This window comes from Anomaloglossus baeobatrachus, chromosome 8 (assembly GCF_048569485.1).
Source record: "Anomaloglossus baeobatrachus isolate aAnoBae1 chromosome 8, aAnoBae1.hap1, whole genome shotgun sequence".
NCBI lineage: Eukaryota > Metazoa > Chordata > Amphibia > Anura > Aromobatidae > Anomaloglossus > Anomaloglossus baeobatrachus.
Window position 1 is genome coordinate 252,685,746 of NC_134360.1, and position 16,889 is coordinate 252,702,634.

General features: G+C 44.9%; 1 protein-coding gene across 4 annotated transcripts in view; it reads right to left on the reverse strand.

Moving 5' to 3' along the window:
- LOC142249007 (cytosolic carboxypeptidase 6-like) overlaps nt 1–16,889 on the reverse strand; it is a 2,064,630-nt gene that overhangs the window by 1,956,919 nt on the left and 90,822 nt on the right. For 2 of the 4 annotated variants that reach the window (XM_075320543.1, XM_075320537.1), the window contains exon 1: nt 6,350–6,436. The exons of the other annotated variants lie outside the window; for them this stretch is intronic. In XM_075320543.1, the coding sequence (XP_075176658.1) occupies nt 6,350–6,407 (58 nt within the window). In that variant the 5' untranslated portion in view covers nt 6,408–6,436. Of the gene's footprint in view, nt 1–6,349; nt 6,437–16,889 lie in introns of those variants that run through there. 4 annotated transcript variants of the gene reach the window in all.

A 16,889-nucleotide genomic window follows, 5' to 3' on the forward strand; every position in this document is an offset into this window, starting at 1 on the left:
CGCCTGGGATGTGGACTGCGGATATGGTGGACTTGGAGTCCTCCGTCCACTGAAGGATACGTTGAACTTCCAACATTGCTAGGCGGCTGCGAGTCGCGCCCTGGTGATTGATGTAGGCAACTGCTGTCGCGTTGTCCGACTGGACTCGAATGTGCTTGCCCGCCAACAGGTGTGAAAGGCTACGAGAGCTAGGAGGACAGCTCTGATTTCCAGCACATTGATCGAGAGGGCTGATTCGGACGGAGTCCAAGTGCCCTGTGCTCGGTGGTGGAGAAATACTGCTCCCCAGCCGGAGAGACTGGCATCCGTGGTGAGGATCACCCAGGATGGGGTCAGGAAGGAGCGTCCCTGAAACAGAGAGAGAGGCCGAAGCCACCACTGAAGAGAGCTCCTGGTCTGTGGCGACAGAGCCACCAGCCTGTGCAAGGAAGAGGTCCGCTTGTCCCAAAAGCGGAGAATGTCCAACTGCAGAGGACGCAGATGGAACTGGGCAAAGGGAACCGCTTCCCTTGACGCCACCATCTGACCCAGCACCTGCATGAGGTGCCTGATGGAATGACGGTGGGGCTTCAACAGAGGACGCACCGCCAGATGAAGGGACTGCTGTTTGACTAAGGGCAGCTTCACAAGTGCCGGCAGAGTCTCGAATTGCATCCCTAGGTACGTGAGACTCTGGGTCGGGGTCAGAGTGGACTTGGGCAGATTGACAAGCCACCCGAATTGAATAAGCGTGGCGAGAGTGAGCGAGACACTCCGCTGACAGTCTGCACTGGATGAAGCCTTGACTAGAAGGTCGTCCAGGTAAGGAATCACTGCCAACCCCTGGAGGTGCAGAACCGCAACCACTGCTGCCATGACCTTGGTGAATACACGAGGGGCCGTGGCTAACCCGAAGGGGAGAGCCACGAATTGGAAATGTTCCTCTCCGATTGCAAAACGTAGCCAACGCTGGTGTGAAACCGCAATTGGTACATGCAGATAGGCATCTCTGATGTCGATGGATGCTAGAAAATCTCCTTGGGTCATTGAGGCAATGACCGATCGCAGAGATTCCATGCGAAAGTGCCGCACCTGAACATGCTTGTTGAGAAGCTTGAGGTCCAGCATGGGCCGGAAGGAACCGTCCTTCTTGGGGACTAGGAAGAGGTTTGAGTAAAAACCTCTGAACCGTTCCCGGGCGGGAACCGGTACAATTACTCCGTTGGCCTGCAAGGATGCCACGGCCTGAGAGAAGGCGGCGGCTTTGGAGCAGGGGGGAGTTGACAGAAAAAATCTGTTTGGCGGGCTGGAAGAAAATTCTATCCTGTAGCCGTGGGAGATGATATCCCGCACCCACTGATCGGAGACGTGTTGAAACCACACGTCGCCAAAGTGGGAGAGCCTGCCACCGACCAAGGACGTTGCTGGCGCAGCCAGATAGTCAAGAGGAGGCTGCCTTAGTGGCAGCGGCTCCTCCGTTTTTCTGAGGACGCGGCTTCGTGCGCCAGCTGGTTTTCGATCCTTGGCTGAGTTAGTGGACGAGGCTGAGGGCTTAGAGGATGACCAGTTAGAGGAACGAAAGGAACGAAACCTCGACTGGTTTCTGCCCTGGACAGGTTTCCTGGTTTTAGTTTGTGGCAAGGAAGTACTCTTCCCGCCAGTAGCTTCCTTAATAATTTCATCCAGTTGTTCACCGAACAGCCAGGACCCAGCAAAGGGGAGTCCAGCAAGGTACTTCTTGGAAGAAGCGTCTGCTTTCCACTCTCGAAGCCACAAGATCCTGCGGATCGCGAGGGAATTAGCGGAAGCCACCGCCGTGCGGTGAGAAGCCTCCAGAATGGCAGACATGGCATAGGATGAAAAAGCCGAAGCCTGGGAAGTTAAGGCAACCATTTCGGGCATAGAGTCCCTGGCGAGGGAATGTATCTCCGCCAGAGAAGCAGAGACTGCTTTAAGAGCCCACACTGCTGCAAAAGATGGGGAGAACGAGGCCCCTGCCGCCTCATATACAGATTTGGCCAGAAGGTCAACCTGGCGGTCAGTGGGATCCTTAAGTGAGGTGCCATCGGCCACAGATACAACTGTCCGGGCTGAGAGTCTAGACACCGGAGGATCTACCTTTGGTGAATGAGACCACTCCTTGACCACCTCTGGTGGAAAGGGAAAACGGTCATCAGAACTACGCTTTGGGAAGCGTTTGTCAGGACAGGCCCTGGGCTTGGTCACAGTGGCCTGAAAACTGGAGTGGTTAAAAAACATACTCCTTGCTCTCTTAGGTGAGGTAAACTGGTGTTTTTCTACCAGAGAGGCTTGTTCCTCTGACACTGGTGGATTGAGGTCCAGTACGGAATTAATGGACGCAATCAAGTCACTAACATCCGCATCACCTTCAGATAGATCAATGGGGTACATAGAGGTAGCGTCCGAGCCCACAGTAAAGGTATCCTCCTCGCCCTGCAATTCAGCTCGTGAATCAGAGCCGTGGGACGAGGAAGGAAAAGAGTCCCTGCGTCTCCGTTTAGGAGGACGGGGTCCGGAAATAGGGGGGGGCGGGGTTTATTCCAAGAGCGGGAACCGGAGGGCCAAGGGGAAATACAGGGGAGGGAAACATCTCCTCAGAGAGGAGTGTCCTCCCCTGAGCTGACCGGCCGGTGGGCGGCGCCGCACTGTTCCCCTGCATGACTGACATGCAGGGGCAGTGAAAACGAAACTAGGCCGCAACCGAAGCCGGGGCCTAGATTTTCCCATGCGGCCGACGAGCAGGCACCCTCGGCGCGGTTCTCAGGAAAAAACCAGAGAACCGGCCGGAAATCACAGCAAAGTGAAATAACACACTCTCCCCACAATAAATGTACAAAGGACCTCTCAATAACGTCTCAATACTTAGCTTTATGAGACGCAGGGCCAGGTCCCTGAGGGGTGAGCGCTCCGTCCGGCAGGATCCTGAAAGGGCTGTGGATGGAGACCGGTCTCCTGCAAAGCAGTGAGAACCGTGATGGCTCCCACTTCAAGCCAGAGCCTCAGGGGATGGTGAAGGAGCGCGGCATGTAAGGCTCCAGCCTTGTAAAATCAACCTTAACAAGACCGCCGACACAGTGGGGTGAGAAGGGACATGCCGGGAGTCCAGATTGGACCCGCTTTTCTTCAAACAAAAATCAAAATAAAAAATCAGATGAGAATGCATGAGTGTGTGTGACCTCCTGAACACAAAGCATTGAACTGGCTAGATTTGTCATCCAGGGGGTGTATATGCTCGGAGGGAGGAGCTACACTTTTAGTGTAGTACTTTGTGTGTCCTCCGGAGGCAGAAGCTATACACCCATGGTCTGGGTCTCCCATAAGGAACGATAAAGAAATAAATAAAGGACATTTAAATATTTCAAATTTTACTAAATACATTTATTTAGCAAAAATGTAGCAAAAAGGTAATCTTTAGTTCGTGCAGGATTTGAAATATGTCAGTTCCCAGAAGTTTCCCTGCTGTCCCACGTCTAAGGACGGCCTACGTAAAGACGTCTGCTGGGGACAGACATCGGGTGAGGGCAGCGTCCTGTCAGGTATCGTTAATGCAGATTCCTCTGTTCACCGAACCTCACAGTGTAAAGGCCGCTTTACACGCTGCGACATCGCTAAAAAGATGTCGTTGGGGTCACGGAAATTGTGACGCACATCATCCGGCCGCGGTAGCGATGTCGTTGCGTGTGACACCTATGATCGATTTTGAATCGTCGCAAAAACGTTCAAAATCTCTAATCGGTGACATCCCCCCTATTCCCAATTATCATTGCTGCTGCAGGTACGATGTTGTTCGTCGTTCCTGCGGCAGCACACATTGCTATGTGTGACACTGCAGGAACGAGGAACCTCACCGTACCTGCGGCCACCGGCAATGAGGAAGGAAGGAGGTGGGCGGGATGTTACGTCCTGCTCATCTTCGCCCTTCCGCTTCTATTGGGCGGCTGCTTAGTGATGTCGCTGACGCCGAACTAACCGCCCCCTTAGAAAGGAGGCGGATCGCCGGCCACAGCGACGTCGCTAGGCAGGTAAGTAGTGTGACGGGTCCGCGCGATTTTGTGCGCCACGGGCAGCGATTTGCCCATGACGCACAAACGATGGGGGCAGGTATGCACGCTAGCGAGATCGCAGCGTGTAAAGCGGCCTTTACTGGAAGATAGTTTGCATAGTTTATTGCAGTAGCTTCAAGCCGTTCTCCTGCCCTACAATAAACTTGTCAGGCTGATAAGCTAAATGTTCAATCTCTGTGAGCTAGAAATGTTATATACTGCTTTAGTCTGCACTCTGCTTCTCCACTTGTCCCGTCAGAATCAGTGAACAGAGGAATGTGCGTTCACAGTACTTGACAGGACGCTGCCCTCACCTGATGTCTGTCACCAGCAGACGTCTTTACGCAGCTTGTCCTAAGTCATGGGCCAGTCCACCTGGGGCTGTTAGAGGTACATGGTGGTTGATTAAATCAGCCGTCATGTGGGGAAAAGATATGGGCTCGGCGTGCAAACCCGCATCAAAGGCAGGGACGTTCCCTTTGACATCAAAGGTAGTGAAAGGGTACACAACCTATCTTAGTATTGCAGTCCACCCATTCCCTTAATAACCTTGGTTGCTCCTCTCTGCACCCGATCAAGTTCAGCTATGTTTTTTTATACACCGGAGACCAAAATTTATTTTAATGTAACACAAAATCCTGATTTCAGCTAAACGTTAGTTTCAAATGAAACATTCCCTTTAAGGGATCATTCACATGCTTGAATTATAGCCCAGTACAAGCTCCAGGTTGTACAGAGTTGTAATAAAGTTCTCATATAAGTATATGTTACTCTTCTTTTTCTCTGTATGCCTTCGAATTCACTTGTTTTTTTAGTTTTGTGCTCTACAGGACAACCTACCACCAATGTATCCTCCAAAAGCATTGCACTTTATTCATGTGACTTTCCTACAATGAGGCACCTTGGAAGACACAAAATCTAAAGGCATATAAAAACTGCATTTGTACTTTTCATACACTGTTTATGAGACTATGTAGTGGTTATTTTATTCATTGAAGCCTTTCAATACATAAAAAAATGCACATTCATCGCCATGCTTGTTACATAGAGAGACTTACAAAGGAAAAGTATAGCTGGAAACAATTATTGTTAATGCTGGGATCCCATTATATGGTGTAAACTACAGTAATATTGATGAGAACTGGCGGCATAAGAGGATTCGATTTATGTCTTTAAAACCTCTAAAGGAGGAGAAGGGTTTATAGCAAGTGTAAATATATTTAAAGTGGGAAGACCCCCACATGTTAAAGGGAATCTGTCAGTAGGAGTTCACCCCCAAACTATTAATATGTACATGTAGCTCTTTCAAAGGCAAGTCCAGCAACACCTTTACATGACCGGTCCATTCCTCCTTTACTAGCAAATCAGCATTTGAAGTTATATGCAAATGAGGCTGAACAATGGTAGATCTGAGGCCTCTGCCACTCCGGCTCTATTCCCCACCATAGCCGCCTTCTACAAATTAAGTGATGGCTGCTTTGCCTGAAGTCACACAGTATACAAAAAACACATAGTCATGGCCAAAAGTGTTTACGTCTGGAACACCAATGGTGTGAACGAGGTGCAAGACTCAAAAACATATACCGAACTATACAATAGGATAAAGAGTTGCACACAAGTCACAATGTAAAGGGGAATGATGAAAAGCAAAACTGCTATGGGACTACTAGACTGAAAAATACAATGAACTATCTGAAAAAATGAAAAACATGAAAATGGAATATTTTTTAACTGCAGGTGAGGTTACACATAAGTTTAGGGACCCCAAAAATAGAGATTACCTTGGCGTGGTGTTCGGGCTCCTTTGCATTGATCAATACAATGGCTAAACATCTCTTATATTCCTATTATTTATAGCAGTTATACATATTCCATTTTGATGTTTTTTATTTTTTCAGACAGTTCATTGTATTTTTCAGTCTAGTATTCCAATAGCAGGTCTGCTTTTCATCATTCCCCTATACATTGTGACTAGTGTGCAACTCATTATCCTATTGTATGGCCAAAAGTGTTGGCACCCTTGAAATTGTTCAAGAAAAGAAATAATTTTTCTTAGAAAATTATTGCAATACACATATTTTGTTGTACACATGTTTATTTCCTTTGTTTGTATTTTAACAACACAAGAAAAGAGGGGGAAAAAAAGCAAATTGGACAGAATTTCACAGAAAACCCCAAAAATGGGCCAGACAAAATTATTGCCACCATCAACTTAACATTTGCTTGCACACCCTTTACCTTTTAGAATAAATAACTGCAATCAATCGCTTCTTATTAACCATCAACCTGCTCCTTACTCCTCTCACCTGGAATTTTGGACTTTTCTTTATAAACGTCTCCAAGTCTCATATCTGAAGGCGTCATCTCCCGACAACAATTTTAAGATCTCTTCACAGGTGTCCATGAGATTTAGATCCAGACTCATTGCTGTCACTTCAGAACCCTCCAGTGCTTTGTTTCCATCCATTTCTGGGGGCTTCTTGAAGTGTTTGGAGTCATTTTTTTTGCTGCAAGACCCATGACCTAGGATGTAAACCCAGCTTTCTGACACTGGACACTATATTGCGAATCCTTTTGTAATGTTCTTTCATGATATCTTGCACACAGTCAAGGCCCCCAGTGCAAGAGGCAGCAAAACAGCCCCAAATCATCTTTGAATCTCCCCCATATTTGACTGTATGTGCTGTTTGCTTTTTTTTTGTAGGCCTCATTTTTTTTTGTAAACAATAGAATGATGTGCTTTACCAAAAAACTCTATCTTGGTCTCATCTGTAAACAAGATGCTTTCCCAGAGTAATTTTGGTTTCCTCAAGTACATTTTGGTAACCTTCAGTCTCACATTTTTATATTTCTGTGTCAGCAGTGGAGTTCTCCTGGGTCTCCTCCATAGCGTTTAATTTCATTCATATGGTGACAGACAGCACCAACACTGATGCACCCTGAGCCTGCAGGAGAGCTTGAATTTCTTTGGAACCTGATTGTGGCTGCTTATCCCACATCAGGACTATCCTGCATTGCAACATTTCATCAATTTTTCTCTGCTGTCCACGTCCAGTGGATTAGCTACAGTGTCATGGGTTGTAAACTTCTTGACGATGTTGTGTACCGTGGACTAAGGAACATCAAGATCTCTGCAGATGAATTTGACTGATATTTTTCAACAATTTTAGTTCTCAAATCCTCAGACAATTCCTTCTCCTCTTCCTCTTCTCCATGCCTAATGTGGGACACAGAGACACACAAAGCAAAGACTGGTCAACTTCTTTACTTTTTATTTGTTTCAAGTGTGATTTTCATATTGCCCACACCTGCTACTTGCCACAGCTGAGTTTGAATGAGTATCACAAGCTTGAAACGAAGTAGTTTACTCACGATTTTGGAAAGGTGGCAACTATTTGTCTGGCCTATTTTTGGGGTTTTGTATGAAATTATGTCCAATCTGCCTTGTTTTCTCTGTTTTTTTTTTTGTTTTTTTCCAATACACTCAAAGGAAATAAACATGTCTATAGAAAAAAAATGTCTATTTCCAATAATCATCTGGGAGAAATACTTCAGGACACTTGTCCAAGAGGCCGATCCTCATGAATGACAGATCTCTAATTACAAACACATATAAAACAAAACAATCACTGATATCGGGGAGACCAGCCAGAGAAAACACTGCCGGCACCCAGCGAGGGCGCTCAAGGGCCACTTAATATGGTGGTTATGGTGGTCTCCTAAAAAGAGTCACCCCTTGGCTGGGTCCTTCCCGGAGGAATATCTGGCTGGTTTCTGTGTTGAGACTCCTAACAGAGGCTCCACGGACCTTTTTGATTTGCATTTTTCCCAGGGGGCAATGTACCTAGGATTTCACTGTCTTGAGCGCCCCCGCTGGCTGCCGGCAGTGTTTTCTCTGGCTGGTCTCCCCGAGATCAGTGATTGTTTTGTTTTGTTGGTCTACTAGGCATTGCTCCCACCCGGCCAGAATCCTACTCCACACTGATGAGTGGCAATACCCCGAAACGGCTGTCTGTGGATGGATACCTGGCCTTGGTATTTCCCTTGTCATATCTTTAAACTTGTCAAAAAGTTGGATATTGACTAAAAGGGCCACTTAATATGGTGGTTATGGTGGTCTCCTAAAAAGAGTCACCCCTTGGCTGGGCCCTTCCCGGAGGGTTATCTGGCTGGTTTCTGTGTTGAGACTCCTAACAGAGGCTCCACGGACCTTTTTGATTTGCATATTTCCCAGGGGGCAATGTACCTAGGATTTCACTGTCTTGAGCGCCCTCGCTGGCTGCCGGCAGTGTTTTCTCTGGCTAGTCTCCCCGAGATCAGTGATTGTTTTGTTTTGTTGGTCTACAAGGCATTGCTCCCACCCGGCCAGAATCCTACTCCACACTGATGAGGGGCAATACCCCGAAACGGCTGCCTGTGGATGGATACCTGGCCTTGGTATTTCCCTTGTCATATCTTTAAACTTGTCAAAAAGTTGGATATTGACTAAAAGGGCCACTTAATATGGTGGTTATGGTGGTCTCCTAAAAAGAGTCACCCCTTGGCTGGGCCCTTCCCGGAGGGTTATCTGGCTGGTTTCTGTGTTGAGACTCCTAACAGAGGCTCCACGGACCTTTTTGATTTGCATATAAACACATATAGAGAGAGTGACTTGTCAATGAAAGGGAGCAGGGCAAAAGCCACCGAGACTGGCCTCTTGGACTAAGAAAACATCACTATGGGGAAATAAGGTATGCACACCAGTGACTATGTAAGGGGAATACACGTAATAGCAGAAACTGCTGTGTGAATACTGACTTGAAAAATCCAATAGCTATATGTAAGAGTGAAAATGTGAAAAATGGAACCTGCATTACTGCCATGAACGTATGAATCAAGAGAAATTTAGCTACTGAATTGATCAATCCAACAGAGCCCCAACACTACGCCAAAGTATTTCTCTACGTTGGGGTCCCTAGCTTGTGTGTGTCCTCTCATGCAGTTAAAAAACCTACCGTGTATGGGAAGCTGAGACCCAGGCTATTTATGCGTATGATATGGATTGGCAATAGGTGTGGTTGGGGAGGGTTCACAAACGAATTTGTTATTAGTTTTTCGTTTGTGAACCCTCCCCAACCACACCTATTGCCAATCCATATCATACGTATAAATAGCCTGGGTCTCAGCTTCCCATACACGGTAAGTTTTTTAACTGCATGAGAGGACACACACAAGCTAGGGACCCCAACGTAGAGAAATACTTTGGCGTAGTGTTGGGGCTCTATTGCATTGATCAATTCAGTAGCTAAATTTCTCTTGATTCATATACTCATGGCAGTAATGCAGATTCCATTTTTCACATTTTCACTCTTACATATAGCTATTGGATTTTTCAAGTCAGTATTCACACAGCAGTTTCTGCTATTACATGTATTCCCCTTACATAGTCACTGGTGTGCATACCTTATTTCCCCATAGTGGCCTCTTGGACTAGTCACCACACATGGTCCCCAGTTGGCTATAAAATGCATGTTTTCCACAAAAAAAATTGAGTGTTTCAGCGAAAGAGGGATTGCCGAACTGCCCAATCAGCGACTTTCAATGGAGTTCATGTCAAGTCCGGGTGATAAACAGAACTTTATCGAAGTCACTTGAACTCACCTAACCCAAACTTCCACGGGTCCACTCATCTCTATTAATAAGCACAAGAGTCTTCCAGCATACCGGACCCGAGTAAGGTGGGCAAAGAAGCAAAGGTTGCCACAGAGGGTCAAACAGGATGCCTGACCCAGGACAGCACAAATCTTTGCATTCAATTCTAATAATGTGTGACTCAAACAGAATGTCATCAGAAGTGCGTGACATCTAAAATCAGGATCTCACGGGACCTGGAGCAATATCTACACAAGAGAATAGTTTTTTAATAAATGCAAATTAGGAAAATGCTTTTTTCAATTAGATGGAATATCAGGGACCACATTTTTGGGGGGGGGGGTATATTGGACTACTTCCTTAAAGAACCACTGCATCGTGGGTGGGGGTTACCAATAGAGTGATGCTTTTAACTTAAAGGGGTATTCCATCTCAAAGATCCTATCACAATATGTAGCAGGCATAATAATAATATTAGCAAATACCTCAAATTAGCAATGTAGTATAGTTCTCCTGATATAGCCATGTCTCTTACCTCATGTGCAGGGCATTGCAGCTTAGGTATCTATGGTTACCACCAATGATATAGTGACAGTTAGTTGCTCGTGGTCGTAACTATGGGATACCTAAGCTGCAATGCCGTGCACATGAGGTAAGAGACATGGCTATATCAGGAGAATTATACTACATTTCTAAATGGAGCTATTTATTGGGATAGAATCTTGGAAATGGGAATACCCCTTTAAGGTCCCTGCCCCTATTCTTATACTCCCACTCTGGCGTTTTCACATTGTTTTGGAGTCACTCCATCCGGCAGCAAAATCTTGTCCCATAACGTTTGAGTATAGCAAAAATGACTAAAATTTAACCTTTAATGGATATACATTAAAAAAGGTTAGACATCCTCCAGAAAAAAATAAACATCACCAGTGTCAAGCTGCCACCAGGGGGAGCCGGAGCTCTGCAGCAGAAGACACTACACAGAGCAACAAGACCCAGGAAGTAAATACACAGTGTGTGCTCGTACACTGCCTCACAGCACAGCTGGGGAGCAGAGCTGCGGGGCGTGCGAGGAATCGTCAGGCAGGCTGGGTCAAACAGAGTACGGGCAGAAGGAGGACCGGAGGAATGAGCAGAAGCGGGATCGAAGTAAGGCTGAGGTGAGTAGCAGAGGAAGCAACAGAGTGGGGAGGTAGGAGAGGGGACAGAGGAATGGGGGAAGGACTAGGGGACGGAACATAGACAGGGCACGGGGGCACAGGCACAGACGGAGCAGGATAACACTTACAGGACCAGCAATCACAGGCAAAGCAGCGCTAAGCTTATAGCTGGCGCTGGTTCACCGGAGATGTCAGTTTTTAAAGCATCCAAGCTCCAGAAGTGAGGCCCGGGAGAAGGCTCTGCCCCCTAGCCATGTGGACGGGGAGGCGGAACCGTGACAACCAGGTTTCTATAGTATAACCTACTAATAGATGTAATCAAGAATAGGAACACCTACAATTTGTGGTGTTCCTACAAAAACATATAATAGGTCACCAAGGATACCACCAACATTACACTGTACGAAAAAAAAATCAATAACCAAACACAAAATACATAAATAAATGAGTAATTGTCACTTCCCATATAATTGGACAATGGTCCCTAAAAAAAAGGAATAGAAAAAACACAATATACTCAAAGGAAAATAGTTCCCGCAGTGACAGTGGTCAGCTGTATATTAACATTATAATTTAGATTGGAATAATCTCACCAGATCCGTGTGAGCCGTTTCAACCACTACCATAGTCCAGGGTTCTTCAAGAACAAATCTCAATTTACTGGGAAACTAAAAGGCTAAACTGACTCCCACAGACTCCTGTCCTGACAAGGACAGTCCACAGCTTGATAAGCTAGAAAAAACCCCTAATATGACCCTATTGGTGTTCCCCACATGTTTCGATTACCCGGACTCATCAGGGGATGTAATACCAAAAGATGGGGTAAAGTTATCCTCTTTAGCTATCTCCCAGCCATACTGCTAAGGATAACTTTTGACTAACAAAAAAGAGACAGTTGCACACTGCAGTACTAAGATATGTGGAACAACGAATATGGGAATATAGACATGCACTACTGCTATGAAAAACATGGAAAAATTGAGATACTTAGCACACAAGAATGGCCAGCTTTATGTAGGCCCAACAGTCAGCGACAAGGTGACCTTCTGTTTGTTGGGTCCCTATCAAACTAAGGCTGTATGCGCACGTTGCGTTGTGTCCCTGCAGAAATTTCTGCAGCGATTTGACAGCACATATGCGCGTCAAATCGCTGCAGAAACACTGTGTAATGGATACAGTGTTTCTGCAGAAAAAAGCCGATTTCATGCGCTCTGGATGCTGCCTCTCCCATAGACAGACTGGGAGCTGCATCCAAAGCGCACGGAATAATTGACATGTTGCTTCTTAGATCGCAGCGATTTGGAACAAAATTTTGGCATCCAAATCGCTGCGCTCTCAAACGCAAAGTGCGCACGTCTCATGCACAATCTACGTGGCGCAATACGCAGTGTATATGCATGAATTTCGGCAACGTGCGCATGAGCCCTTATATTTCTGTGTGGGTTAAAAAAAAATACAAATTATGGACGGACTAGAACCTGCAAATAGAGAATTAAATTGGTAAGTTCTAACTGGCTGGAAGGTAGAAGTTACGTCACAAGCTCTCATGCAAGTCTATGAGAGCCAGAAAGAGGTGCTCATAGACTTGTATTGACGTGTGACCTCGATCTCGCTCCAAGAAACACTGGAGAGATCCGAAAGATCACACACTGCCAGAAGCTGAAGTTGAAGATGCTGGAGGTTGAGTATAAGATCAGGGTCAGGTGACTTAGATTAGAAGTAACACTTGATGGGTAAAATAAAATAATAAAAGAAACATGGCGGAGTGGTGCTTTCAAGTTTTAATCCTACTAAATTAATTTATTGAAAATTTCCAAATCGAACGTCATCTACCAACGTTGCTTCATTCATAATCAAAATAATGACATATACATCACAGCGAGGTTTTATATAACCCATAAAAATGTCAGGTAACCAAATGTAGCCAGGAACATAAAATATCAAAATGTAATTATTAGTATCGACATTTAAAAAGCCCAATAAAAATGCTCATTGTGCAGGGCCTGTTTCACCGCACACACAAACACACGCGCTATCTGTACTTTGCCTTGCAGAAGGTGTTCTGTTTATTTGAGATAGAGCAGGTAACAATGTAATATAGCAGTTTCTATGGCAACCTAAGCTTTGGAAATGAGTAGCAGATTAAACAGGCTCATCACGGGAGAACAGATTCGTAGAGCATCAGTTGTACTGTCCCGAGACCGCAACAAATAAGGCACTTTTCTTTCAAGATATTTCATTTTCTAGTTTTTTTTTTTTATTCTTTTTTTTTTTTCCTGGAATAAATTCATCTGTAAAAGATAATGTTACTTCCCTTAGCTGTTTAGAACTGACTCTTCCTTTTCTCAAATTATTCGCCCCTGCGGTGATTAAATGACTGGTGACAAGTCGTAAGGAGGGGGAAAAGAAGGCACTGCAGACTAATAACTGGTAGAGAAAACAGTAAATTATCCAGAACAAAGTGTTCTGGGGTTTTTTTTCATTTTGTTTTTTTTTTCTTTACTGTATCGGGTTTTTGAAATTGAAATGATACCATTAAAAGTATCAAAATGAGATCTGCAATATCAGTGTCAGCATCGAAGTGAGGTTTCTGCAATGTAACCTGAAGACAGCATGCTGCAAGTGTTAAAACAGAGACTGCAGCCCGTGAATGGTGTAACAATGGTGCGCTTGGTAACCAGGGTAAATATCGGGTAACTAAGGAAAGCGCTTTGCTTGGTTACCCAATATTAATCCTGGTTACCAGCGTACACCGCTAACAGGCTGCTAGCGCTGGCTCCCTGTATACGTAACTAGGGTACACACCGGGTTACTAAGCAAAGCACTTTGCTTAGCTACCTGATATTTACCATGTCTACGTGTGCAGGGAGCCAGCGCTGGCAGCCTGTAAGCGGCGTACGCTGGTAACCAAGCTAAATATCGGGTAACCAAGCAAAGCGCTTTGCTTAGTTACCCGATATTTACCCTAGTTACTAGCGTAAGCTGCTTACACAGAGTCGGTGCTCGGTGGTCTCTCACCGTCAAATACGCTGATGTGTGCTGCACAGTGGGAGACCAACGAACAAAAAAATTACCAGAACAGTGTGTAACGATCAGCGACCTCGCAACAAGGGCCCGCTCACTTCTGCTTGTCACACACAGTGACGTCGCTGGCGAGGTCGCTGATACGTGACAAAACCTGTGACGTTTCAGCGATCTCGCTAGCGACATCGCTATGTGTGATGGGGGCTATAGTCCGACTCTGCGACCTCTGTGATTAGCACCTTCTATCTATGGAAATGTGCACTCAGCCTGGTGTGGGCGGGGGCAGCTGTCAAAGCTCTGCTGCATGCAAAATCTAAAATCTTTCCCTGTGTCAGAACAGCTGCAGCCACTAATCTAAGTGATACACCATTGAACTCAGGGCCTCTTTTCCAACATTATGCTGCTTTCAGATGAGGTACGGTAGCAAAAATGTGCTGGTAGATTCCCTTTAAAAAGCAAAAGGTAAAAGATGCATTCACAAGTAGTGCTGCCATATATGTGTCAGCGATGGACTGGGCTTCTTCAGGTCCATAAAAGAATGATTCTGAGGACTGGTGGACACAGATAGAAAAGGGCTCCTGTGTAAAAACAGTATATGGACCCTTTTCAGATCAATCATTCATCAAAATGCACAATTCCACCTGTTTTGGAGGTGGTAGTGACCCCCTTACCTCTTGGGCACCAATGATATATCTGTCCCTGATTCTGAGGGCCCACTATTATCAATACAGAACATGTGCATATATTATTGTAAGTGAATCACAACTTTGTTTTAAGACTTGTAAACCTCTCTAAGGTTCCAGAAAACAGAGAATTCCTCGCAGACTCCTGGAAAAGTTGGTAAATCTAGCACAACGTAGTCTTCCGAAACCATCTGAACAGCAGCACTTTTCGGCAAGTTTTTTTGCGTATACTGCTGGGATACTGCATCATCGGCCTGATTCACAGAATCCAAACCCATATCAAAGAGGCAAGAAACAGCCTCGAAGGACGTGGAAGTGGCAAGGCGTGTGATTAGGGTAAACAAATTAGGTATTGTGCACATGGCATCTTTTAGATGCCGGTATACCCGCATTGTTTTTTAAGCAAGGAACACTTCAATAAAATGCACACTGTGTTTTAACTGAATTGCTTTTTTCGGATGTCTTATCGGAAGTCTTTTGCGGTGGCTTTGACGGCAGTGTTTTATTTTTTTCTTTTTAATTTCATATATAACATAGTGGCCAGAAGAATGGACCGCACAGAAAGATGTTTTGACATGGCTGTGAATATGTTCAATCTTTTTAGTGTTTTTTTTTTATTTGTTAGCGCTTTTTAAAACGGGTTCCAGGTGGAATCAATCTAAAACAAACCCATTGTGTCTACATATCCTAAGTGACCTCCTAGAAGGAAAAATATGTTATAACTATTACGCACAAAGGATTGTCTCTTGCCCTCCACAGAAACGTTTTATTTTTACGCATGCATTATATTCACACCCAAACAATTTTTAAGTTGACATAGTCACATAAGAGCTTGTTTTTTGCAGGATCAGTTGTAGTTTTCAATTACATTATCCACTTTACCAAACAATGAACTGAAACATGGTAAATTATATCTTTTCATGTGACAACAGTGAAGATATGACAGTTTGAAACGTATTTGGTTCAGATGGTGTCAAGCATGTGTGGCGGCGACCAGGTGAGGAGGACAAAGACAAGTGTGTCCTGCCTTCAGTCAGGCATGGTGGTGGGAGTGTCATTGTTTGGGGCTGCATGAGTGCTGCCGCCTGTTGGGAGCTACGGTTCTTTGAAGGAACCATGAATGCCAACATGTACTGTGACATACAGAAGCAGAGCATGATCCTCTCCCTTCGGAAACAGTATTTCAACATGATAACAACCCAAACACCCCTCTGAGACGGCCACTGTCTTGCTAAACAAAACTGAGGGTAAAGGTGTTGGAATGGCCAAGCATCTCCAGACCTAATTGAGCATCTGTGGGGCCTCCTCAAACGGAAAGTGCAGGAGTGCAAGTTCTCTGACATCCAACAGCTCCGTGATGTCATCATGGAGGATGGAAGAGGATTCTAATGGCTTCTGTGAAGCTCTCGTGAACTTATAAAAAATATTGCAGACTTAACGATCTCATACTCCACTTCTAATGAAAGACCAGGCACCTTGGCCGTGACGAGCATGTCACCTTTACACAAGAAACCAGTGGAACTAGGACAGCACCAAGCTGTACTATTTTTGCAAAAATCTTTTAGGGGAGGCTAAACCTTTAACACAAAATTTGTGACATATGTATAAGTTACATTTACTATATTGTCTATTTCATCACAATCACAAAACATGTCATCTGAGTAAAAGGGGTCGTAGAGTTAAAACAACACATTTTTATACAGCCTAATAAGTGGGGAGTTCTGATTTTAGGATCTTAATTTCCTCGCTTTGGAGAACTTCTCCTGCACTCAATCACATAGACAACCCATTGATTGAATGAGTACTGTGTAATACCTAATTTCCCCTGTGGTGGCGCTGCAGATAACTTTACATTACTTCCAGATTTCCCTACAGATGTGCAGCTGAACACCGGGAGTCCCAGCAGGTGGAGATACTTTGTGATTAGCTTATTGGCGAGGAACCGTTCTACTGAATTGAGATTGTTTCGGGGAGCAAAACCTTTAATAGTGTAGTTTATACAGTAAAAAAAAAAACGTTTTTATGAAGAAATCTCTTGGAAATGGTCATTGTAATCATAATAAGGAGAGCACAAATGGTTGCTAATGGTGTTACTAGCACAGTAAATAGTATGTAGTAGCCAATGGCTATTTTCAAACCCTATAATTTCCCCCAGGTACGAACCAGAAGCCTATATAATACCGTATAATGGTAGTGTATCCACAGAAAAGAAAGTCAATTTACACCTTGGAGTGCCCTTGTACGAATTCTATATAACAATCTACACTGGTCACACAATATATGCCACTCGACATGGGCACTGTCACGTGTGATTTATAGAGAAAAGATTATTTTTTACGACCCCAAGG